This window comes from Fringilla coelebs (assembly GCF_963513975.1).
Source record: "Fringilla coelebs genome assembly, chromosome: 1".
Lineage (NCBI taxonomy): Eukaryota > Metazoa > Chordata > Aves > Passeriformes > Fringillidae > Fringilla > Fringilla coelebs.
In genome coordinates, this window is record NC_140028.1 from 114,301,971 (window position 1) to 114,328,564 (window position 26,594).

The 26,594-nt window shown below is 36.4% G+C and overlaps 1 protein-coding gene across 1 annotated transcript; it reads left to right on the forward strand.

Annotated features, from left to right (window-relative positions):
* Positions 1–21,295, forward strand: NGLY1 (N-glycanase 1). The gene is made up of 12 exons (XM_084208667.1): positions 1–150; positions 1,243–1,357; positions 3,371–3,601; positions 6,973–7,132; positions 10,338–10,560; positions 11,275–11,396; positions 11,810–11,955; positions 12,137–12,247; positions 14,490–14,654; positions 15,903–16,091; positions 19,263–19,440; positions 19,870–21,295. The coding sequence occupies exons 1-12, from the start codon at positions 23–25 to the stop codon at positions 20,043–20,045; spliced, it is 1,944 nt and encodes a 647-aa protein (XP_084064793.1). The 5' UTR covers positions 1–22; the 3' UTR covers positions 20,046–21,295.
* The last annotated feature ends 5,299 nt before the right edge of the window (positions 21,296–26,594 follow it).

Consider the following 26,594-nt stretch of genomic DNA (forward strand, 5'->3'; position numbering starts at 1 on the left):
ACGGACGGGCGGGCGGGCAGTGATGGCGGCCGCCCTGGGGCTCTCGTCCTCGCCGGGCTCCCCCGCCGTGAGCGAGCTGTGCCAGAACAGGCGGGAGATCTTCCTGGAGGCCTCGCGGCTGCTCCTCACTTACGCTGACAACATCCTCCGGTGAGCGGGGTCGCCGCCCTCGGTCCGCGGGCGGTGCCGCAGAGTCCCGCCGGCCGCTCCCCGGCTCAGCGCGGCGCCTTCGGTTCTGTTGTGTAATACCGGAGTTCAGAAGCGTCTCGCGTGGTTTTGTCGTTATTTTAAAATGAGTGTTGCTTACATTAACAGAGGTGTAGTGTTCTGGATTTCTGTTTCTTTATTTATTGGTGGTTGGTTTGTTTTCAAAGTTCAGGAGTTTGTGCATTAACCGCAAAATGATGCCTTATTCCTGATTTTCCACCTTAGGTGGGTATTGAGCTACCTAAAAACAAGAGGATGCACAGCAAGTAATTTAACTTGATTTAAACTTATTTTTTACTTCATTTTGATTTCATTTTTTTTATTCCATTTTTTTGCTTGCCTATGCGTCTGTCTTCGCAAGGTTGGTGCCAAGAGTTAATTATAGCCGAATTTCTTCGAGGTGGCTCTGTAGGGTGCCCATACTCGGCAGTACGTGTGATTGACCTTGATGTCTTCAGGTAGCTCGAAGTGTATGGGCTGCCCCTCCCTGTCTGTCTCTGCCTCGTCAACCACTTGTTAAAGCTGCTGTGTGGCGGAGAATGGGGAGTCCCGGGCCGGCTTCTTTCAAAGAAAGAGGCCGAGAGGAAAAGGTTTTTAAAGGAGTTGAAAGGGGATCTGAGAGGTAGTACAGAGACCACAGTCGTTCCACTCAAGTACTGGGCAGTTTAGCACAGCTTCCGTGGTGGGACCAAAGCCATCCAGCATTAATCTGACGGTTTCAATTAGAATGCACCAGGTATAAGGGGATGTGAAGTTGTCTCTAAGTCTACAGACTTAGCCCTGTTGGGTATGACTGCAAAACATGAATTCATGAGCAGAAGTTGCAAGCTAAACTTTAGCACCAGTTGGTAACTCAGAACTAAAGTATAAAAACTAAGTACAAAAAACACATTTATAAAGTCAAAGTTTTATGTAGGTTTTGCCTAAGTGATGTAAATGAAACTAAACTTTAAAAAAATCTTTCATAGTGCAGTTACCCAGCTTTTAAGTGTCTACTTCATTTGCAGATATAATTACAACTTTCAATTTGTTCAGGAATCCCTATGAGGAGAAATACAGATTAATTCGGATTGGAAATCCTGCATTTTCCACAAGGTTGTTGCCTGTCAGAGGAGCTGTTGAATGTTTGTTTGAGATGGGGTTTCAAGAGGTGAGTAAAATGTAGTAACTTCAGGTACCTTCATCTGTTTACATAGTAAAATTTAAAACTGGATTTTTTTTTCTGCTTTTCTAGTTGCAAGGCAGTAGATTTTAGGGCATTTGGTATTTTCTTTCAATCCTTTTTTGCAAATATCTGTAGTGAACCAGCAGAGAATTTAGATGTGGCTGCTTCAGAAAAGTGATGAGCTAACCTAATGCATAACAAGAATTTGTTTTTGCTGCTCAGGCACTGTTGGTTTGCTGAATGGCTGGATACGTAGCCATGCTGGCACAAAGGAAGTGGTGGGAAGCAGGGTGGAAACCCCTTCTCTTTGTAGTAATCTGCTGTTTGTTGAACATCAGACGTTATAAATGAGTGTTGAAACTGCCATTTTAAAGAGAGAAAAAAAAAATTTAAAAGGCCTGCTCTTCTTCATGTTCCTACCATTAGTAAGGCCCTGTAGTGATTTAGATAAGGTGAGCTAATCTGATGAAAATTTAATCTTCCAAAACAAAACCAGAAATGTTTTTCCGCCAGTTCACAGTGCCGATGCACAAGTCCTGGTGCTGTCATGACAGCAGTGAAGGGCAATAGACTGACTGTTCAAGTAGTAGTAGGAGGGTGAGTCCTTCAAAACCTATTTTTAAAAGTTATGAAATGTTATCCTAAAATAGTATTGAGTGAATCTTGAATCTGTTGCAGTCAGAAGGATGCACATCAAAGATTGCTTTGTGTTCTGAGGTGGTCCCTGTCTTGGTGGAACTTCAACTGCCGAAGCTTGTTAAACCAGAAGCAGTATTTATAATTACTGGAAAGCTGTCTAAAAACCCAACTCTTGTTTAATGGTGCAAAGCTCTTGCTTTGCTTTAATTTGTCTGTTAGATGCCACAAACTGTATGGGTATGTACCTTATGTTACTTAGGTCCAGCTGTCATGCGACCTCTGCCTTCTCTTTGGGTAAAGTTACTACTGTAATTTTTTAATTAAAAGAAAAAGTGTACTAAAAGAAGTGGTGACTGCAGAGTGAGAAACGGTTTGTGGATTTATTCTTATGCTGGTGCTCAGGAGACTTTTAATGGTGTATTTTAACCAAAGTGATGTAGCTAAGGTCAGGTCTCTTGAGAGTGTGTTGCCTCAGTCTTGTGTCAGTTAAAGCTGGAGCTTACAAGCTTCTCTTCAACTGCATGGCTAATATTGTTCTTACTTTTGTTTCTGCTTCTTCTGATAATGGATTGATACATTCCATTTAGTTTTGTGGTTTTTTAAGGGTTAACACCGAGTCTCATCTGCAGTGATATGTGATCTCAAGTAACTGTAGGTAAACAAATTACCCTAATAAACAGAAGTGCTTCAGTGGTAGAAACTGAAACTGTTTAAGGATGAATGCTTCAGGATATTCATGTTTTAGTAACCTGTTCTTTTATGTTAAGAACACAGATATTTGTTTTTTTCACTGATTTCTTGTTATGCCACCAGTAATTATGTTGCAGTCAAAAATAAAACCCAAAAGTCAACCCAGGTACCAGTTGTAATAAGAGTAATATTTCTTATCTGAGAACTTAAAATTTAGAACTTAAAACATAAAAGATACCAGTATGTATGAGAATATCCAGCAGATGCTGTTCTAGGGGCTTCTTCCCTCAACATTGGATGTCTTCCTCTGTTGCTTAGGGTATAATTGCTGTACTGTGAGAACTGAGCATTAATTGTTAATTTCTGTTGTTGCTGCTTTCTGTTCCAAACCATAACTACATAGCCCACAAATGGCTCCACAAAATAAGTTGCTAACCAAAACATGTTGTTATGAGCCCTCTTTCTCTAGATTGACTCTAGGTTCTTTATCTGGTAGGCTTCTGAAGCTCTGAGAGGCTTCAAGCCTCTATTGTAAGAGACCTAATCTAAGAAGCTGAATCCTGCCAAGCCTTAGGATGCTAACTTCCAGTGAGCTCTTCAGCTATAACTGCAGATCATTGACCAGCTTAGACCTGCATTAACTGCTGAATTCACTTGTCTAAATTTCAGGGAGAAACTCACCTGGTTTTCCCTAAGGAAGCTTCAATTGAGCAGCTACGTAAAATCAGAGACTTAATTGCTGGAGAGAGGAGTAGCAGACTGAATGAGTCAAACCAAATCCACAGATCAGGATCCTCTGAAACTGTCAGCAGCACTCAGACAGCTGCACAACGGCCTTCGAGACCTGTTGCCCCTGCCCGTCAGCAACCAGAAACATCACCTGTGCAATCTCTTGAAATGGTAATTATAATCGGCAAACTTCATAGGCTCGTTAGTCTTGCATATAAAGATTTAAGAAGACTTAATTGTTAGGACAGTTAAGTGCTCAGAGAAAATGAGTAGACTCCAAATAAGCGCACTGTTAAGCCTAGAGCAGCTTGGTCTGACCACATAGCTAATCCTGCTTTAAGAAGGTTGGACTAGACATTTTTCCCCCTGTGGTTTCTGAAGGTTTTTTTGTGTTTTCTTCAGTTTACATTCAGCTTAGTCATAAAATGTGCTATAAACAGAATATTATCAAGAGATTTTGTTGCAGATGTCCATGAATATTCTGTTGTCAAGAAAAAAAGCTAATATGTATTGAAAAGGAACAGCAAGATTGAGAACAAGGGGGAGAGTGGGTAGCTAAGAGTAGGGTTATATTTGGTGTTTGAGAGCCATCAGAAGAAAAGGAGCATAACCATAGTGCTTATAATTGTTGGTGTCTTGGTTCATGCATTATGATCTCTATGTATAGCCTGTGAGGAGGGCTTTCTTTTTTCACATGTGCCTGTCATTAAAAACAGAAATTTAGACAGACAAGGACAAATTTATAGTTGTTTAGGCTAAGTTTCCCTTCTCCAAGAAGTTGAGGTGAAGTTTCTGATCAAGACAGAGCAGAGTCCTTTCATCTGATGTTAACTGGCCTGATGGGAGAAGACTCAGCACCTCATACAACTTTGAAAAACTAAGTTATGCCTCTTGATAGAAACTTTTAAGGATGCTTTGGTTTAACTTTCTGAAGAGTTTTTCCTCCTAGAACCAGTGTCACTATTCTCAAAGTTGGTGTAAGATTAATCCTTCCAAAAGGATTAATCTTACTTACTTACTTACTTCCCATGCATCCTTAAACACAATTTGCATGTTTTATGTTATTATTGTCAGTATATTGTTGGATATGAACTATGACATACTGTTTCTTCCCAATGCCTGCCCAAGTCAGTGAATGAGAAATGGCAAAGCATTATTTGAAGTGATGGCTTTTGGGGATACAGAGCAGTGAATGAGCCATCCTCACACTTTGGGAAAGCCACTGTTGTAGGCATGTTGTATTGAGACATTTAGTCTAATTATGTTAGCATGGCAGTAGTTACCTCTAAAATATGCTGACTGGATTTGTTTTACTTTGTTTGGAGGTTTCTGGGTTGGGTTTTTGGCCTGCTTCTAGATTTTTACTGTTTCAGCCACTTCTGCAGTGGTGGTTGGAAGTGATTATGAAACCTGTAGAGTGACTTGCTGCTGCTGTACTGCTTAGTAATGAAAGCTTTAAAAGTTGAACCTGCAATGAGAGCGATGTTGCACAATGTTGACACAATGTATTCTCAGGTTAATCCTTCCAATTTCTAGTTATTCTGCCCCAGCATACACTAGTCATCAGAGTTGTGGATCCATTTCTCTGAAACTATTCATTTTCCATGCCTGGTTGGTGGGACCAAGCTTACTACTGTTTAGAGGCATTAGTAATGCAGTGTTTGCACTCTGTTAGAATGCTGTATTTAGCTGATCTCTACAGGGAACTATACTGTTAGGTCTCTGAGCCATTGAATTTGGTCTTTATAGTCTGAATTGATTGGAAGGAAGTCTGGCAGTGACTTGGCCATTTTGCTTGCACAGCAGTGGGAGGTTTGTTTTCCAGTGAGTACGCTGCACAGTTACAGTGGTATTATCGTTGTATGCAGTGCTGACAGATGTCAGAGAGATTTAGAGTTGTGTCTGTAGTGCAAACATTTTTTTGCCTGTGTGTTTCACCTGTCATTCATGGGAGGCCTGGTAAATGCAGGGAAAATCAGCTTACTTGAAAGAACAGAGAAGTACTCATAAATACACAGTTCCAGGAACCTAACCCGCCATGAATTTGCCTCATTGTTTTCTTCTGCATTTCTTGTCATAAAATATTCTTCAGACTTAGGAGAAGGAGAGCTGTGGCTAGTTGTTAATTCTGGTGGGTGGATTCTGGTCCCGTCCTGAACAGCATAGTGATTACAGGAGGAAAGGTGTATCCAAACTTAGAGCTGCAGCAAGGTTCACCTGGCTTCTATGATTACATGTTTGCATAACACTTCATACAGTGGCTTTTATAAAGCAGGTTAAGCACTACTGCAACACTGATGGTTTTGCATCAGAAACCTGAGTTGTCAAAGAGTTTGGGAGACTTCCTGTTGTGCTGAGCAATATCCCTGCATACCCTTTCAGGAAGCTGATGGATTATGAAGTTTTTAAGGCCTTTGGCAGTCTCTAATGTCCCTTGTTTCTTCCTTTCAACTTGCATTAAATGAATCTGGACACAATGGAGTTTATGATGTTAAACCAGCTGATGAGCTCCAGGAAAAGCAAAACAAGCTCTCTTCTGTTTTAGCAGTTATAAAAATTAAGGAGTGATCCAGAAGTACTGTAATAGCATCAAAACAGTCACTTGTAATTTGATGCTCCTTTAAAAGTTTTCTTCTGAAGAGTTCTCGCACCTGGATGTATGATACTAAATTTGCTGCAAGCCTCTTAGGAAAGCATTTTTCTAAAGGCTGAAACATCATGTAGCAATAGAGAAAAGGTAATTTAGCAGTGCCATAGGCTTCCCCCAAAAATATTCCAGACTTTACTTTCAAAATCCCATTTCACGTTCTGTATTGTTCCCTTTTAAATGGGAGCAAATGGTTTGCACAGCTACCAGCTTCATTATTATTAACCTCAGCTGTTAGTTTTGATATCTGTGTGTACCTTATAGTGTGCAATGTGCCTCTAGATGACACTTATGATAACTGACTGAAGGAAACCTTATTCTTATATCCAGTTGCTACTGAAACAGACTGCGTGGTTCAGTGGCTGGTTACTGGGCTGTCTATATAAACCTCCACCAGAGCTGATCTATAAAAGAAGGAAGTAGAAACAGACAAGCAACATTCATGAATAAGAAATAATAAGCAGAATTTGTCAATAATATAGTTCTACAAACCAGTGTAGCAGTGTCCAGAAAATGAAAGTGATTGCATGTCTTTTTGTGGATTTTGAGTAAATGGTCCAAAAGAAAGGTGGGGGAGATTAGGTGGGGAAGAGAAGTCAAAGACTTTCCCATTAGAGGTGTCTTTAAAAATAGTTTTCTCCCTAAGTTAATTGATTTTTCACTCAAGACACCATTCAGAATGCTCAGAGACAACAAGACTAGCTTTACAGTTTGGGTGGTGGTGTCTTCAGTTCTTGTTGATATCTTTGCAAATAAACATTTCACCTGTAAATAAATATATAATATAAATAGAACATAGAATTATGACTGACTTAAACTAAAATAGGAGAGCTTGGTTATTCTGCCTGAAGGTGAAAATTCATAAATCGTCTTGTGATTGAAAATCCTTTTGCAGGCTACAAAAATCTTGAAAACACTTCAAACAAATTTTGAGGGTCTTGTATTGACGTATGAGAATCCTTCTATTCAGCAAAAAGCACTGGCTGCAATTCCCCTCCAGGAACTGAAAAGCAAAGCTCAGAAAAAGCTAGCACAAGCTACAAGACTGGACAAAGGTAATGCTTCCAAGTTAAAGTGTATATGAAAGTAGAAATGTTCTTTCAAACATACCATACATTGTTAGTGTGTGTTTGGTCATGTGTCTGCAGGTTCCAAATGCTGTTTCTAAATTGGAATTGCCTCCGTCCTAATTTACTACTTACTTCTCTTATTTTTATTTCGTTTTTGTCATCCATCATTTACAGCTTTTATGCAGAAATTTTGGACTCTTAATTTCTGAATTTGTAGAAAAAAGCACTGGGGAAACAAATGTTGCATTCCTTCAATCTCAAAAGAAATAGATACAAGAAGAGGAGGAGAACTTCTTGTTCAAGTAGTCATTGTTATGAAATTCTCAGAGTGCAGTTTTCCTGTATGTACTAAAGCTCTAAATTCAGAATAAAAATTTTAAATACCACTTCTCTTTTTTAAAGTGATATTGGTGAGATTTTGAATGAGATCTTTCCAAGATGCAACCTGATCCAAACAAATGATCATTTTCCTTCCTAATGCTTAAATGAATAGGGTTATTCCCTATTCCTCATGGAGCTGGATATGAAATGTAGGCATAAATACTTGTGGCATCAGTGTTTAAAATTTATATTTTCTTCATAAATTCTAATTTGTTTTGAATGTATGAAGTTTTTGTCAGTTAAAGTGACATATTTCTATTTTCAGGTGATGGTTTTAGATTTGTTTCAGTGGTGTGGTGAAATGTTTCTTCTGTAGGATTAATATTTTAAAAAATACAATTCCAATATCATATTTAAACAAAAATATCTTTATCACCATGAGTCTTTGACAGAAGACTGTTTCAGGCAATTCTGCTAACTTTATAGGAATGCTGTTGGTTTGCAAACCAAAAATTGTCTCTTCAGATGCTTTTTTATAAATTATTTTGTGGTGTCTCATGCAGCCACACGGTAATATGTAATTGTGTCATTGGCATTAAGGAAATTTTTGACACTGGATTTTCTTAGTAATTTTTCTTTTATAAAACTGTATTGGGATGTAAGAAACCACCTGAGCAAGTACAAAGCATTGTTATTCAGCAGCATGGGACAATACAGTGGGGAAGAGAGATTTAGCAGTAATAAATTACAACTGTTAAATTTCTTTATAAAGGAAAAAAAAAGTGCAAGCTTGCCTCTTAGACTCTAATACTACTGTGCACATTGTTTAAAAAGGGGAAGGAAGGGGGAGGATAGTGTCCTGGGTGCTTCTTCCCGAGCCATCAGGCTGATTTAGTCAAAATGGCTTCCAGACCTTAATTTAGGTACGGATAAAGGGGAGGGGATGGAATTCCACTGTTTTGGATTGTGACAGTTTGAAAGCATTTTTCAAGAGCTTTACAGAAACATTCGTTTTGGAATAGACTGTATATGAGATGTTTGGGTAATTGGCTTTCAGCTTCTTTGGTTTCTGAACTGCTGCATTAAGACTGTCACCTCTAGAAATAAATACTTAGTGCTAGGGGACACTTGTTTTTAGGATAGGCCTTGCAACACATAATGAGCATTTTTGGCTCATAAAGACTGTACTAGAAGATAATAGTTATTTGATGAGACTTATAGCTTTTATTTTATTATTTCCCTTTGCCACATTTCATTAGAAATATGGACTGTACAGTCAAAAATTGCTATGTATCACAGCCAACTGTTTTTTGGTTCAAATAAATCACATTTGTCATTTTTCCATGTGATGTTTTAATGAAGGATTTATTTTGCAAATCAAGGGAAGAATGTTTATAGTGTAGCAGTCATATTTGCACAGATGGGTTCTAGTTTGAATGTTGTTATCCAGGAAAAGAGAGTATGACCTATGCTTGAAGTCTTTTCGTTCAGCTTTTAGCAAAAAGTTTGAATATACAAGCATATCCATTTTGTAAGCAGTGAGCCTTTCTCTGAGTGTTCCAGCACAAAGGTTTTCCACATACACGAGTAAAAATGGAAATTTTTCTATAATTAGAAATCAGGTATTGTTGTTTTGATTAACAGAGGATCTCTTCCTATGCACTTCATGATCTTGGCAATGTGTGTTTAATGGCGTTAGTGCTCCTACAGGGCCTTTTGTACCAAGAATAGCTACAGCTTCAGAGCAAGATGTGAAATAAGCTTAAACACTCATCTTAGGGGTTTTTTTTTCACCATCTTGAAAAAGGAGCTAGTGCATAAATTTTTAGTGCAACTGCCTTCAATTTTCTTTTAGTGGCATTTTTACAAATTTATTTTATATGTTAATATTCATTAGTCAAACCTGTCTGCACTGACTAGAATAAAGCTATAGTGCATAAAAATAATCATGCAGTGATACCTATGATTGCAGTGTAGCCTAGGTGATAAAGTTATTAGGAAGAATTATTTGAATATTTATGTATCTGAGAAGGAAGAGTATCTCTCTGCACATTGTAACAGGATGTGCATTTAAAGATTCTAAGGAGTTTAAACGAATGGATCTTTCTTGAAAAGCTGGATTTTTAGATTTGTTTTTTATTTAAAATGTGGCTATTTCCAGGTGTCAGAACAGTGAGAATGTGTAAGTAGATTCTAACTCCTGTTGTAAGCAGGAAAATGAGCCAGAAGAGTCTGGTGTGGTGAAATTAGCTAGAGTAGCAAACAAAAGACATCCTGTGTCTGCCTTGGGTAAGCTGAGAAAGGTGTTTATTTGCTGAAATTAGAACAAACTCAACATGTTTGCATGGTATATACATATTTTCTATAATAATTAAGCTGTGTTTGTAGAAGGTCTGTTTACAGAAAGCCTATACACCTGGTTGTTTAGATTGCTGCCAATGTCTGGTTCTTTGGTATGTTGAAATCAAAGCAATTGTTATTCCTATGAATAGGAAAATATTTTGGAGCAGAAAAATAATTAACTCTCTGTTCCAAAGTCCTGGAAGAGTATGAAGGGCATCAGGAACTTCACCAGGCTGAAATGTAAATCTGACTCGTTTTTCTGAGCAATTTTTTATTCTCATTCTAGCTGTAGTATTAAGTACTGCAGTTTTTTGTTCTTAAGTCTGAACTTACTCAGTCTTGACAATTTAGATTTTCTTTTTTGTATGTGTTTAAATAATATATCAAGCTTTTTAATGCGTATTTTACATCTAAAAGTGCATAAAAATATATAAAGGCCCAGAGATGCTAATTTGCGTAGGCATTGTCAAGTTCAACTAAATTACTTTTCCATTTGAACTGACTGTTTGTTGTATAAATTTTACAGGTGCACATGTGAGTGAAGAGGACTTCTTATTGTTGGAGCTTTTGGACTGGTTTAAGACTTCCTTTTTTCATTGGGTAAATAGTCTTCCTTGCAGCAGGTGTGGTGGGCAGACAGAGCCTAAAAGTGGCTACCTGTTGCCTACTGACGATGATCTAAGGTGGGATGCCAAACGAGTGGAAAACCATTATTGCAACCAGTGTCAGCTCTGTAATAGATTCCCAAGGTGAGCATACAGAAACTTGCTGTATTTTTCCTTTGAAGAAACAGCTTTGTATTTGTGCATTTTGTGAACAGGTGAGAAGTTGTTCGTTCAGAGAGTAGAGAAGCTGTTTTAAGTAACATGATAGAATGTTTGATGAACCAGCAATTTCTCTGCAAGATCATAGATTTTTAAAAACAATATGTGCTTTCTCTTATGTGGACTTGTTCTGAATACTTGCCTGGCTTGCTTGGGGGGGTTTTAATGTTAATTTGATGAACTACAGCTTCTAAATAAAATATGTTAATATTGGCAACTGTATGTAGGTAGTGTTTTGAAAACATCACTTCTGCAGGAAATCACAGTGTAACGTACATCTTTTGCTGAGTCTATAGCAGAAGAGCAAATATACAATTTATTTATACTTTTGTGACATTTAGACATTTTGCTGACTGTTTAAAGGACCAGCATAAAAGTAATATTTTAAGATGTCTAAATCATTTTGGAAAATTTAACCAGATTTGTTTTGGTGCTGCTATAAATGTATGATGGAGTCATGTGAATTGAGGTAGCATTCTGCTCAGATGTATTTTGTGCAGTATAGCAATTATTTTCATTATCTTCTGTGGACTAATTGATACTGAAGTCTGTTCAGATCATCAGAACACGATGTAAAGATTTCTGAAAGGTGAAATGTATTTTTAATTGTTCTTGTTTTGTGTTGTTTTTCTCCTGTAGGTATAACAACCCTGAAAAACTTCTGGAAACCAGACGTGGCCGCTGTGGCGAGTGGGCCAACTGTTTTACACTGTGCTGCAGAGCTGTAGGGTTTGAAGCAAGATACGTCTGGGACCATACAGGTATCAGTATTCTGGAGTATTGTAACATTAATACAAAGCTATGCAAAAGGAGGTTATGCGTTTTATGTCTCTCAGATCATATTAGCCATCAGGCAGCATGTGCAGTTGCACAGTCAGCCAACAAAGACAATATACGTTCAATTTCCTGTCTTGCCTGATGAGATGAAATACAATTCTGCCAGTAAGGTCAGATGACTGATTTCAGAATGATACAGTCTTTAGCTGAATGTAAGGGACTGTGATCCTAAGAAAGAGGAAGCTTTGGTAGTGTTTCTATATTTACATGAACAGAAAGCATGTTCTTTCACCTGTTCCTTTATTTAATAAATTGGAAAAAGTTACAATATTCTGCAAGATTAGAATAGAGGCTCTATCTTTATAATCATTGTTTATTCTTGGCCTTTGTTATATAGATCATGTGTGGACCGAAGTATATTCTTCATCTCAGAAAAGGTGGCTTCACTGTGATCCTTGTGAAAATGTCTGTGATAAGCCTCTTCTTTATGAAACTGGATGGGGAAAGAAGCTCTCCTACATAATTGCATTCTCCAAAGATGAGGTAGGAGTAATGATGCTGATAATAAACAAATTTGCCCTGAAGCAAGCATGCAGTGTATTTCACCTTGTTGTGATTTTCAGAATTATTGTAGAAAAGCATACTTTCATTAACTAGCTTCTTTAAATGAAGCAAGATATGTGGAAATTTTTGTTTGCTTTATTTTCTTCCACTTGTGCTTGAGGTGGTTGATGTCACCTGGAGATACAGCTGTAAACATGAAGAAGTACTCTCTAGAAGGACAGCGCTCAGCGAAGCTACACTGCGAGAGACAATTAATGCACTAAATAGAACGGTATGTAACTTTTCTTCTGTGGGTTTCTGAGAGTGAAACAGGTATCTGCTGAATGTGAGGTTCTCAAACAAAGGAGGTAACCTCATAGGAATATCCATGCACTATGGATAATAAAAAATGCTGTTAATTACCCATTTTACCCTGAATGCATAGGAATCAGTCGCAGCCCTGAACTTGTGGGAAATAAGATAAATAATGGCATGTAAGAGTATTATCATATTATCTCTTACATACACAGATGTGTGTATGTATTGTTTTGCTTATAGACTTTGGAGCAGACTTACACTTGCTGGGAGTAAACTGCAACTCTTTAGTAACTATGTGGACTCCTTCAGGGTGACTGAACGTTTTCCACATGAGGGCTGCTATAACTTGAAAACAGTAGCATTTACAGTTATAAGAAATGCAGGTTTAATTTTCTTTCAATGACTTTTTTCAAGCTCTAGGAAGTGAGAGGGATGATTCATGGGCTGTTTCCAAGACTTCCAAGAGGTATTGATACCATCAGCAGAGCTTTGACTCAGAGCCACCTGTATTTACACTATTCATGCTTAACATCCCCAAAATACATGGGGCCATTTGCACCTGTGTGTCATGGTTGCAGAACTTCTCTGCTGAGCTTTTTCCACGCCCTACCTGGGACACCATGAACTTGATTCAATATACTAGAATACCATAATACCTTTAACCATCTTGAGGTTTCCATTTTGTCCTCCCTTCCTTACAAGGCTAATTCCCACGCATGGAAACTTTAGTTCCAGTGTTAATATATAGCTGATGACTTTAAAAACAGATAAAGCCTTTTTTGAGACCTGCTGGTTTGAGAGTTATAGCCATACATTAAGACTGTGAATAATTGAGCTGGACTAATATTTTGAGACCAGGGCTTGAAATAATTTTAACTGTACTGAAAAATTAGATTCACAGAGCAGAGCATTGAGAAGAGTAACCAGAGCATCAAAGTCCTTAAAGGAAATTGTGGATTGGTGTTGTTAATTTAGGATAAGCCCTATCAAACTTCCTCTGAGCTGGAGCAAGATCTGTAGTGCTTCATAGGGATATCCTAAGTGTCAGGGCAACTGTTAGACTCAGGAAGGCCTGATGTTTCATGGAAAACTGCTGCAGGCACTGGTTGTCACCTGTCAACCCAAGCAGAGGTGTGTTTCCCCCCCTTGCTGTGTTAGAACTGGTATTTGGCATCTGGAATTTGTTCAGCTGGAGCTGTTTCTCATCATTTCTCTGTATCTACTTTCCTTTATACAGTTCCACATTGTTGTCTGGAACAAAAAAAGTCTTCAAATGTTTCTTTTGTGTAATCTCTATTAGCAAAACTTGCTGGGGTCAGAACTGCTTTTGAGATAATTGAAATGCTTATCAGCCTCAAGTTTCAGGTCCCAGTGGGCTGAGTGTGCATGCCTTGTGTGATCACCAAAGCAGAAAAAAAGATGATCTGTGTAATAATTTACATTCTCAATGTTGAACTTTTTTCAGCCCCATGTGGGTTTATTCACAGTTAAAAAACTAAAGGCTTCACATTCCAAATTTGTATATTTGACATGAAGATCATGTAGACAAAATACTAACATCTCAATAGAATTTTTTAAAGTTGTTTACCAGAAAAAATGCTCATAGTTCTGTCCATGTAGGCAAAGACATGTAATTCTTTTTTATTTTTCACTAATCTTTCTAGAACTAAGTTTTTCTTAATTTTCTGACATATAAAAAACAGATGTCATGGTCTGTTTATGACCAAATCAGTGAAATGACGCTTTCAAATTTTTGTTTGGGCTTAATCACAAAACCAAAACTGTTGCCAACCAAGCCACTCCACCTTAGAGAAGAAAAATTTGACCACAAATGATTCTTGTCTTCTCTTTCCTCCAAATAATATTGAGAACGTCTATGGTCCAGTATACATATGAACAGCTATAAAAACTGTTATGGAAGTGTTTTATTGTCCAAATAAATGTATTAAAAACAAAGCACAAACATTATTTTAAAAGAATTTCACATAGTGCCTGCAAGTTCCTAGAGAAAGCACTACTATCACATAACTGTGTGCTTATGACTGGTTTGTATTTGTGTTTGTGGTATAAGAATCATGTTTCTAACAATTGGTGTGGACTTTAAATGTTAATCAGTTTGCTCAATCCTATTTTTCCCTGTTGGTGTCACTCTAGAGCAGAATTACAAATACCATTTTTTCTGAATGTTTTCTTTTTTCCTGAATGTCTTTTTTCAGAGACAAAAGTCTTTGTCAGAAAATAGAAAAAGAGAGCTCCTGGAAAGGACTATTGTGGAGCTTGTTGAGTTTATTTCACCTAAAACGCCTAAACCTGGAGAATATGGTGGAAGGACATCAGGCTCAATGGCTTGGCGAGTAGCCAGAGGTGAAATTGGTCCAGAGGTATTTAACTTTTGCACTAATGACCATCTTAGAGGTGGCTAACTAAGGCTTTCTGTTTATGGTCTGTAAAAAAAAAAAGACACTTCATGGTAGATAGCCAGATTCAGCTCAGACAAGTGAATCTTGCAAAAACATTAGGTGAAAGTTTGATGTGAATTCAGTAGAGGTCCACAAGTAATTTTTGAGAATTGATGGTGGTCTATTGATTCTAATAATGTTTTGGACCCCTTGATATCAAGTGTGTTTTGTTCTTAAAAGTTAAAAATACTTTTTTCATTTAAATTAGTTAGTTTGACAGAGCTAGAAAGTTTAAGTTAGTTAAATTGGAAAAAAATTTGTATTTGTATTATTAGGTACTTCCAGGTTTTAAGCAATAGTAGGTTTTGACCAACTATTTTTGTTATTAAAATGTGGGAGCAATTAGAATTGTGTAAATTAAGCAATCTCTCAAATAATAAGCTTTATTGATTTTCCCATCAGTATTTTTTACTGTTTCCAAAAGCAAGGCTTGACTTTTATGCTAAGATACAGTTTCCCAGAATCATAATAATACTTAGCTTGTGTCAGGATGTGAAGATGTGCCTTAAATTTTGTAGCAATCCTATCATGTGGACTTAAGTGTCCTAAATAGAAACAGTTAAGTGAAATTAATGAGTTTCTTAAGATTTGTCAAAGTTTGAGAAACTAATATTTTATTGCAATTCTCTGTTTTTTGGAAGACTTAATTTCTGAAACTCCTCAGAACAATTTCTTTAAAAAAATAATACTGTGAAGTTACAAAATTTGTACTTTTAAGTTTTTGAAGTTGATTTGTAAACTGACATACACAAGCACCTGTATATGGTAGTCACAGGTTTGCTATTCAGAATAACCATTTACTTATTTACTGTACAAGCAATGTACTCAACATACAAATTTTCTGTTCTGAAACTCTGATTTCTTACTTAAATGATACTACTTCATGTTTGTTAAAAAATTACTTCTAAAAGTAATTATATGAAAGTTTTAAATATGAAATTACTCGTCCCCTCTTGAAAAGTTGCAAGTTTGCTGTAAGAAACTGGTTTAAAACTTTTCTTCTGCAGAAATGGTTTTGTACATGACCTCTCTTAAAAAAGACCTTTTTTTTTTCACTTGGCAGCAAAACTGAATTACAAAACCATGACATACTGTTTAAAAGTAATGTAGTCTTGAGAGAATTTAGGCACTGGGGAATGAAGGTGCTTGTATGTTTTGGCTTTTTTTCAGAAAAGAAAAGAAGTAGTTTTTATTCCTTCTGAAAAGGAGAAGACATCTAAACTGTTCCATCTCGTATACAATGTGATAGATGATAGTTATACACGGATTTCCAATAACAATGAAAAAATAAGTGGCTGGGAAGCAGGTGTTTGGAAGGCAGAATCTATTTGGAGAAAGGTTGAAGCAGATTGGAGAATGGTAAGAATAGCAATTATTAAAAGCCTATAATGTACAGTAAAATTATGATAGCTCCAGTAAAACAGAAAACCCTTGCCAATGTTTGGATTCAAAACCTCTCTTGGTGCCCATAGAATTTAGCTGATGTTAGTAAATGCTGTTGTTAAGATTCAGTAAGATTGCCAGATGGTACGAGAAATTAGAAATAAATTTAACTTTTCTTTCAGAAAGGATGATTGAATTCTCTGCAGGTAGGTAAAATCCTTGCCAGAATGCCAAATTTATAAAATGGCTTCCTTCTTAGGCTTGTGGGAATACTCTGTTTTATTGAAAAGCAGTACTTCTCTCAAAATAAAAAAAGGTATTTGTTGTTTTTAAGAATAGTTTTATAGTATTACATCTCTTTGATGTACAGCCAAAGGAAGAAATTGTCATCCTAAATCATCTGCAAGACAATTCCCATCTGCAAGAAGAGAAAAACCTATCAGTTATCCAGAATATTGTATACCCTACCCAGACTCCTTCCTAGTGTCAGGACTGAGCAGCACAAGAGTCATTGGCTCTAAATCTGAAAATTGCTACTTGTGGAGGGGGAAGGGGTCATATATGCTAGCAAACAGCTTTTCCCACAACAGCAGCCAACTGTGGAACTAAACATTGTTGTCAGGGATTAGAGCATGTTACTGCTTTTTCCCCTCTGTCATTTTACTAGTCTGAAGAGTCTCTGACCAAATATTCTTCTAGCTTCCCATTGATGAAAATGGAGCTAAGTATGTATCTGCCTCTTGAGATTTTCTTTCCTGGGTCTGTACATAACTGACTTGCCAAATGCAGTGGAGGAATCACTTGAAGAGGCTATGCTGCCCTAAAGAGAAAGAATAAGGAAAGAAATGGGAGAATAGTACAAAAGATGTCACAACAGGGTAGACTTAATAGTAAAAGAGAAATAACAAACTCAGAGTAAGGAACAGATGTTCTCTGCTTCCCCAAGATCTGCTAAAAATCTGATAGTACCTTATGTTTGCAATTCTGCAATAATCAGTTATCCTCACTTTTACAAGATGTTTTTACTTTTACATGTTGTCCCTGCACTGAAACTAAACTACAAATTTTCTCAGCTCGACTAATCAGATAAGACAGGGTGGGACTAATCTATAAGACCAGGAAAAAAGACTTTACCCTTGTATTCAGTGACACCTTAAAAGGATGAGGTGATGGCATTGAGAAGCTAGGAGCTATGGCTCCAGGTCCCTCTCAGACTTGTGGGTAAGGCATGTTAGTTCGGCAGGAATTGCATCCTGCAGAAAGTATGTAAGAATTTTAGAATTTAAGATTACTTTCCATTGGGTCTTTATTTTATAATGGGAAATAACAGCAGAGGGAAAGGTTTTTTGGGGTTTGCCTGTTCTTTTTGTACAAGATGCAGCAGCTGTCCAAGAACTTAAAAGCCAAAGGAACCTTTACAGTAATACTTGATTAACATTTATTATATGATGAATGGAAAGGCATTTAAATCTAAAAGCCACAGAAAATGTATCTCTAAGTATTAGATGAAGAGTAACAGGAAATAAAGTTACTCTTCATCTAATACTTAGAGATACATTTTCTGGTACACAATGCAAACAGGCACAAACTAAAAATTCAGTCAGATTACCCAGAGATAACCTGCTATCCAGGATTCAAACTGGCGGGCCACAGTAGGTGATGGTAATAGTGTAAGAACCTATAGCTCTGAAATCCATGTATTTGTGAAAGGCTTGTTTTCCAGAAGAATTGCTGCAGTGGAAGAGAATTTGAATGAGTTTGTTGGTTGGTTAGGTTTTTTTTCTGAATTGAGAGATTTTTTAAAATAAAACTAGAAACAAAGCAACTACGTGTGAAAGTTAGACGAAAGTCAAAAATACACTAAAGAAAACTTTAAATTCTTTTTTTCTGATTAAATGCTTGGATATTATGCTGGATGAAACAGACTAATGTTTGAGGCTTTTATAGTGTTCAAAACTATGTTTAGTGCTTTTCAACCAAGTAGCATTTAATGGGGTGTTTTGGCTTCCTTTTGCAAATATAGCAGTCCAGTAGGATCTGATCAAGGGAAAGCTCTTGCTAGAACCAGCCAAGATGCTCAAAAAAATATATGGAGGTCAGCACCTTAATGAACATAAGGATTACATTGACATGAAAGCAGCTTAAATCATTACATTTTTCATAGGTGATCTTCAGTGTAAGACCTCACACCTTTAGGATTTTGAGCTTACTTCAATGTGAAAACAGTAACTCTAAAATTCTGTTTAATAGTCTGTCAATTACATTTCTATATTAGGTGGGATTTTTACTAAAACAAACTACTGTGTTTTATTATCATTTTATTCTGGTTTGTTCTCTCAAGATTAAAAAATAATGAACTGACTGAATCCACTCAGTATGATATTAATCAGAAGCTTGGACATGACAGAATTTTTATTAATTTAGGATTCCAAAAGGATCACGGTAATTTGGGGTCTTTAATCTGTAGTGTGTGTTATTTAGGTTTGCTGATGATAGATGTTGGACTTGGAAGAACTGTCAGGCACTTGTGCCCAAATTCTTGAGAGGGTTCATAGTAACTAATGAATGTTAATATGTGAGCATGACTGTTCAGCCAGGTGAAGTTCAGGACAGTATTGGGGCTAAATTAAATTATACAAAGCTATGACAGTTCAAATAATGTTAATATGTATTTATAAATGGCTGACATGTCTGATTTGCTTTAACTGAGACACGTCAAGTTCTAGGAGAAGCAGCATGCAGCCACAGCTGATGAGTCTACTGATTGCACAGTTCTTTTCACCAACAATACTGAACAACTGAAGTGTTATGTGCATTTAAAAAGACCCTGAATTCTCCTTCTTTACAAAATAATAAGCTTAGGTGTTTTTGTGGCTTGAACTTTACTATGGATGTTGAAATAGTTTAGTGTTCCCTAGTGAGGGGCTGTGAACATGTACAATTACCTAACTGTGGAATATACTTGGGGATGAAGAAAGAGGTTTTTTATATAAAATTGTACTTTGTACAGTTTAAAAGGTTCAGGGGCTTGATAGAGACTGGAAGTGTGCTATCTTAAAATTTTTATGTTCTTGTTATGAGGATTAATTTGATGTGTGTTGGTCGTCTAAGCTGTTGACATGCTGGTTGTGTTTTCTTTCCATGTAGGTTTATTTAGCCCGAAAAGAAGGGTCATCCTCTGCTTCCATCAGCTGGAAGTTTGAGTGCAAGTCAATTGGTCTAAAAATAGATAACATTTCAGTTAGGACAAGCAGTCAAACATTTCAGAGTGGAAGAATACAGTGGAGACTTTGCTCTCCTACAGCAGAAATTGCTCTGATAGGAGGTAAGTGTGGAATTTAAATAATGAATTATATCATGTAGCAGAGATCTTTCTGGAAATAAATAGTTTATATGGCGAGAGTACTGTGCAAACACTAAAAACAAAATATGAATACTCTTTACTTTTCCAACAGCATTTCTTAGCAAGGTCAAGAAAATACTGTGCATTTATTTAAAGCTGGTACAAAACTCAGTTTTATTAATATACACAGCCTACCTGGAACAGAGCAGGGCAAGCAAGAACACAGAGTGAATACAAGATGCTTGTGTTTTACTAGGAAGGATAGATGCTTCTATGTCTAGTGGCAGATAAATCTGAGTAGTTGCAACTGAAATCATTAGACATCCATTACAGCATTTTTAATGTGCATTCTGTTATTATATACTGTCTGGAGCTGTGGCTTACTGAATTATCTATCTTTTCCTCCAATAGATAAAAATCTTTGCTCCTATTCAGATTTTTCTGGAGCAACGGAAGTTACGTTGGAAGCAGTTCTAAATGGAGGGGATGGTGAAGCTGCGTGGCAACACACACAGCTGTTCAGAGAGAGCCTAACAGGATGTGGGGAAAATTGCTTGGAAATAATTATAAAACTCAGTGACCTCTGAGAATCTGAACTGCAGAAGTGTACTTTGGATTCCTTGAAGACATTATACCATGGTTACAGTGAGAAGATTTGGGTGGCAATTCCTCTTCATCCTGCTGGCAGATTATTTCCTGTTTCACTGCTTCCATTAAACCAACTTGAAACTGCACGTGTGTTGAATAGGTAAACATCACAATGAAAACCTCTTTGCTATAAAAATAAACACAAAAATTAAGGGACTGAACCATAAAGTACCCTTTTCTTAAACTTTACAATGACAAGGAAACAATTTTTAGGAAGCAAAACGTGATCATAGAAGCACAAAGCAATTGTAATTGATTTTAATTTGGAGTTTTGGGATTGGCTTGCTGGGTTTTTTTGGGTTTTTATAATCTACTTGGAAAAACAGATTGAAATTCTGTTTTCCAATTATAACAGATGCTTCTGATGATTTTAAAATATTTTAAACAATATTAGAGGATTTAGACATTTTTTGAAAAAATTGATTTTGTGTAGCATCCAGAAGTGCTGAAATTAAGTTAATTTCAATATTGCTTCAAAATTTCCTTGTTAGATGTCAAAGTATTAAACCTGTGTTTAATACCTAGAATTATTTGGAAGCATGGTGGTTGCTGGAAAAATAACCTCAGTTTTAAAGAAGTTCTTATTATATACCTAAAATTGTCATGGCCTATGATATGAAATTTAGGCTTATAACTGAGTAAGAACATCATATTTTTTTCTATGAAAAAATAGGTTATTCATTAGAAATACTTTTTAATGATATTAATTTGGATTTGCTTAATAAATCTTTTAAAAGTTAGGCATGGAGGTTAAAATCCTTTTAAGCTGCTGTCTTGACTTGCTTTAAGTCCTCTTCCCAAATTTGATGTTAAAGTATATACATTTTTTTCTGTTCAGTTAATTCAGTGTTTAAATTTATTTTCAATCAATATAATAAAAAATACTATCCAGGAGACATCAGATGTTGCAGTGCTATGAATAAAACATGAAGTGAATTTTCAGATTAGATAGTCTTTATCAGAATGTGAGGAAGGCCTTGCCTGGATTATACAAGAGATATTCTAATACAGAACTAAAATACAAAGTTCAAACTATGGTTTAATTTTTAAATAAGTGAGAATTAAGGATGATGCTCTCAAGATCAGTGTTTTTAAAGTTTTTCTTCCTTTTTCTGATCTTTCCAACCTCTGTATTGATTTGCAGTGTTTGTCAAAAATAATTTATGTTGAAATAAATGTTTGCTGACCTTTCAACAAATCTAAGCAAATATAAAGCTATTCAGATTTTATTAGAAAACTGCATATGCACAGTGGACAAAGGAATCTTAACAAATAATAGATTATGGCAGCTCAGAAGTGACAGAACAATGTGTGATGGATTATATACTTTACTTCAGAATGTAAATGGACAGTTTATGAGGGGAATTAGAAGAGCCTCACCCCTACAACACAGATTAACACAGTGACAGAGTACTTACTGTATTGTACACATTGGAAGGGAAGAGTACACACTGGAAGAGTGTTTATCAGTGCTTGACTAATGCAAAGTGAATTTGCCAGTCTCCATTTAAAACTACTGTATTTGGTTTCAGTTACACACTTTTTCTGAAATTTTGAGTGGGAGCCCAATAGAAGAGTATTTTAGGCTAATATGGATACTGTCTTGGTAGAAAAAAAGGAAAAGAAAGATGACTCAGGTGCCACCAGTCAACAAAAGTGTTTCTACTTAGTATTTTGATAGCTGAAAAAGTTACCACTTTAAAGCAGAAATTGTTTTTGCAGTGCATTAGAGGACCTTGAGGAATTGCAGAATTCCTTAACTGCATCTGATAATTTGTAAAATCAGAAGGCAGACTATATTTAAAAGTAGTAAGATAAAGTAATTTTCTCATCGTTTTGGTCAGAATCTCTGGGGGAAGAGTGATAGCTGCAGATAACTTAAAACAGTAAAGTAATTGAAGTCCATTTTTAAAAACTTTGAATGAATTAAAAAGTTGGAAAAATTCCTTGCCAGTCTAATTAATCAAGAAGTACTTCTGTATTTATAAGATCACATGCAATGAATAGAAGTGCTTATTTTAGGAAAAAATCAATAAGTAACCCACGCTGAATAGAGCTAATATGAAAAATTTAAAAGGAACTCGTTCAGTTGTCTTTTGGAGTACCCTATAAACAATGAACACTTAGAATCTCTTCACACATAAGCTGTTTTAAAGGCACTAATTTCCTCTGTTTTTCCATTTTAACCCAGCTTTTAATACTTTTTTTTTTAAAACCAGAGGTAATTCCTCATCCACAGTTGTTAAATGTTAACTTACAGTATCCTGGATTTGCAGTATTACATGGTGGAAAGATGCGTGCTGCAATCTGCTCTAAAAGTATGGTTATTAAGTTATGCTGGCAATAGTACAGTACTGGGTGAGTGGTGGATGGTGATCAGGACACATGTAGATAGAAGTTAGTGCTTACTCAACTTTTTAGAAGTTTGAGGAGGTGGAGATTAAATGGGGCAATTAAAAATACTGTTGCCTAGAAATATATGGCTTAATACAGGTAAAATCAGCAATGTTTTCTAGAACACAGCTTAGTCAGGTACATTTTAAAGAACAGCTGTCTGTCCACTATGCCATCCGTGGGTGCCTTCCAAGGTTGCACTGAGATCTAACAGTGAAATCTTTTCCATTAAAAGTTTACATAAATACTATACTACCCAGTTAATGCTGCAAACTAATTCTGGGGTGCATGGTTTGCAACAGAACTATGTGGGAGCCTGTGCACAGAATTCCTCCTTTCAAACAAGTATTTGTTGCACTGTTGTCTGTCTAGAGTTGATCGTCCAGCTGTTGATTTCTTCATATCCTGTTTTGACATTTAATGCTTAGTAATTTCCTACACCCCAGGAAGTTGCTGGGAAGATGTATCTTTAAAATACATGAAGGAAGCCCCTTCTAGGCAGTGTAGAAAGAAAGAAGAGGTACAAAGCACAGCTATGCAGTAATCAAACAAACTTCAGTGTAAATTGTATAACCTACAATGAGAAGTAAGTAGTGAAAACTATCTTATCTGCTCTTGTAGGAAAATGTCTCCTTAACTCATTTGTTAACATTGGAAGACTTTCACATATAATGGGTTGGATTTAAGATATAATCCTTACTATGTGCAACATCAGGAAATGTAGAACACTAAAAATAAAGTGTGCTTGTCTCCATAGTGCGGTGGAATGAAAACAGATGGCAGGCAGCACATATGGCTGCCAGAAGCTGGGAACACCCATTTGCAGAGTTCTTGCAGCTCTAAACAAAACAAGCCAAAACAAAGGAACTCCGAGAGGGGCAGAGATTGTTCCAGGCAGATATCAGGATATCTGTCTCTTCTACACACCCACACTCCTCATTTCTTTACCTCTGGTTGCTCAAGCTAGAAATGGAAGTAAACTGCTAGTTAAGAATTTAATGAACCTCCTAAGTATTTGTCAAAACTTAGCATTTCTTAAGTGTAGGCATTATTTAAAATAAATATCTGATTTCCACTGTAGGAAATCAGATATTCCGTTCAAGCCTCTGGGTTTGGACAAAATTTGAAGTTTTGCCACTGTTGTCCAAGCAATTCAACAACATAAAAAAATGTGTCAATATTGAAGGGACTTCTTATATCAGCTTCATATCATATGGAAGGTTGAGAAGGAAATTGCAGGCACATGCCTTCCTTAAACTCAGTTGCTGGCTTAGATCCTTTTTATACTTTGAGTATTTTGGGGGAATTTATTCAACATTATTTACAGTAGTTCAGCTTACCTGGTGCTGGTTCTGAAGGTTCTTTACAGGGTACTGCTGTTGCAAGCAATGCTTTATGCCTTGTACCTTATGGCCTGTCTAAACAGTAATCAGCAATGTAATGTTTATTATGTGTACCTATATGATCACTGGTTATATAGTTGTCAACATGAGTAGAAGGGAAGAGTAACAGCAGTAATACATGGGACAATTTGGGGTTTTTTATGCTAATCTTGGATGTTTAATCCAAGCAGAAGGATAGTAGAGTAAAAAAAAGTGTCTTTAGTAGATTGAAAAAGTTCCTTCTTTACTTAAGTTTTTAATTTCACCCAGCCTGTATTATGGAGCTTAGGAATGACCAATTAACAAGCCAAGGTCAAATATATGTATTTTAGGTGTACAGGTATTATGAAATGTGTAAAGGCTTAAATGTGACCTTGAATAAGATAACAATGATTTTCTCCATTGTTAAGATTTTTGTTCTTATTCTTGGGCTTGGGGGCTTTTTTTATGTTAAGCTTTGTAATTAGGCTCTTGCTTTGTTTATGATTAGGCTTCTTCAGTTTCTTCAGCTTTTTTTTTTCTCATCTAACTTAAAATACATTTTAATTTACTTTAATTTACGTACACAGTTGCAGCTATATGGTAAATACTACAACAAAAAATAAGTTGATTTATTTATTTGGTAAAAAGAGATGAAAGGGATAGATTAAAAATATTCAAACTCAGCAGAACAAAAAGCAATAGTAATTAAAATTGATGATGCCCAGAAACCAATAAAGTTACCAGGACTTAATAAAATTTTATGGCAAAAGAAATGTAATGGACTACATAAACTGATGCTGGCAAAAGTAGCTTCCAATGACTGACCCTGTTTTTGAGACATTTTACTGTGTGTTTATTTATATTTAGGTTCCTGAAAGTTTTCAATAGAAGAAAATTGCTGAGACTAATGAGCAGGGTTTTTTTAAAATCTGTCTGAGATTTAAGGAATATCTGAGTTTAAATATTTTTTATTTTTACTAGTTTAAGCTATAGAAACAGGATCCTACTTATTATAGATAATTCTTTCTTTTCTTCCAGTGAATAATCTGGATCTTTGATTTTGGAGAAAGTGTGTTTAGTGACATGTTGCAACCAAGAAATTTAGGTCTGCATTACCTGTAAGGTTGTGAGATTTCAGTGTGGCATTGAGCACCTGCTTAACCTTGAAGGACTGAGTCTCCCTTTAGAGGTCTTAAAAAGTGGGGGACAGATGATTTCGCTATGCATTTCAATGGTGATATTTCAATGTATCTTCTGTTAACTTGATCCTTTTATTACATGGTGCTGAGTGTTATTTCATATCCTTGGAACTTCAGTAATATAGTGTATTATCCTAGAAGTCCCAGGGGAACATATTTTCCCCACTGAAAATCATCGACTAGCAGCTTATCTCTGCTGCAATCAAGAGGAAATGCTGGACTTAGTTTAGATGAGCAGTTTGGATCACAATATACAGACTCCCATGTGGATCAGTCGTAAGGAAAGCGTCTGATGTAAGAGAATGAAGACATCTGAGAGCACTGTTTAAGAAAACTCAAACTAAAGTAGGTGGAACAGTTGGTCACAGTCTCTTAGAGCTAATGGAGCAGCACAGTACAGAATGGAAGGAGAGAGCCTCACTTCTCGCCTCTGCATTATTACCACTGTGAAGAGAAGGATGGAAGGTAATGGAGTGTATGTATGTCCATGCTTCCGTTGTATCAGTCAAAATAACATAGGCTGCAGCAGCTTTCACTTTTAGCCAAAGTGCCAGGGAAATGCATGGTGTATTAAAAAGCAAAGTTCACTACTGGCAAAAAGGATGTAAAACTTTATTGGCCAAAAAGGAAGTGCCTGGTTTTAGACTGCCTTAGGAATTGCGGTGCTGTCCTGGTTTGGTTTAGTATGAAGCATTCCCAAAACTTGTTTTGATTTGTGTTTTCTTTTGTTAGGTTGTGTAGGTTGGAGTTTCTGCCTGAGTATGCTAACTGATTTCCATGATGTTGGCAATAATGGTTTAAAAGAAAACAGTCCCGTTTTCCCCCTCCCCCTGCCCCAAAAATAACTAAAACAAAACATTCAAAATAAAAAATAAAAACACCCCCACTAAGGATGTAGGAACACAAACAGGAAGTGTTAGAGGCTGCAGCTTAATTTTAGCACTAGAGGATGGAAAAAAGTTAATATCAGCGCTGATTAATGAATGTCAAATTTGCATCGTTGGGGAGATTGTTTAGAAAAGCGGATTGTTTCCTTTTCTTTTAATAAACCAAGTATTTTTTGAAAGAAATTTGTATCATCATGGAGCCTTTCAAAAGAGAACCTTATGAAGTTCTTGCCCAAGTGTCAGTAGTATGCATGATCTGCCTTTATAAGTTATCTTATTAGTCATATCAGTTCTTCCTCTACACTTCAAAGTATGATAGTGGTATTTTTTAAATATAAGTCTGTTTAATTTTTTATTTAGTAAAGCTGAAACCCTGAAGTTCATATTCAGTGCAACAGACATTTCAATTTTTCTTGACTATGCACTCTAACTATATGCTCTGCAACTTCATTTTGTAGTTTTATTTCACGTTTTAAGGCTTGCTAGTAATTCATATTTGTACACCAGCTTATTGATGGAAAAAAAACCCAAGTGACAGAAAGATAGGAAGAAAGGGGCTTTCAGCCAGACACAGCATAAGAATAACTTTCTGAAGACACAGAGACTTAAATGCATTTCTGGCCCACAGAAATAAAATCTGTAAC

Bases quoted from the DNA above. Each gene is read 5' to 3' on its own strand.
- NGLY1 (XM_084208667.1), top strand. From the start codon at position 23: ATGGCGGCCGCCCTGGGGCTCTCGTCCTCGCCGGGCTCCCCCGCCGTG. The intron at 1,358-3,370 runs GTGAGTAAAATG...TCTAAATTTCAG, and splicing joins TTGAGATGGGGTTTCAAGAG to GGAGAAACTCACCTGGTTTT. The intron at 11,956-12,136 runs GTAGGAGTAATG...CTTGTGCTTGAG, and splicing joins TTGCATTCTCCAAAGATGAG to GTGGTTGATGTCACCTGGAG.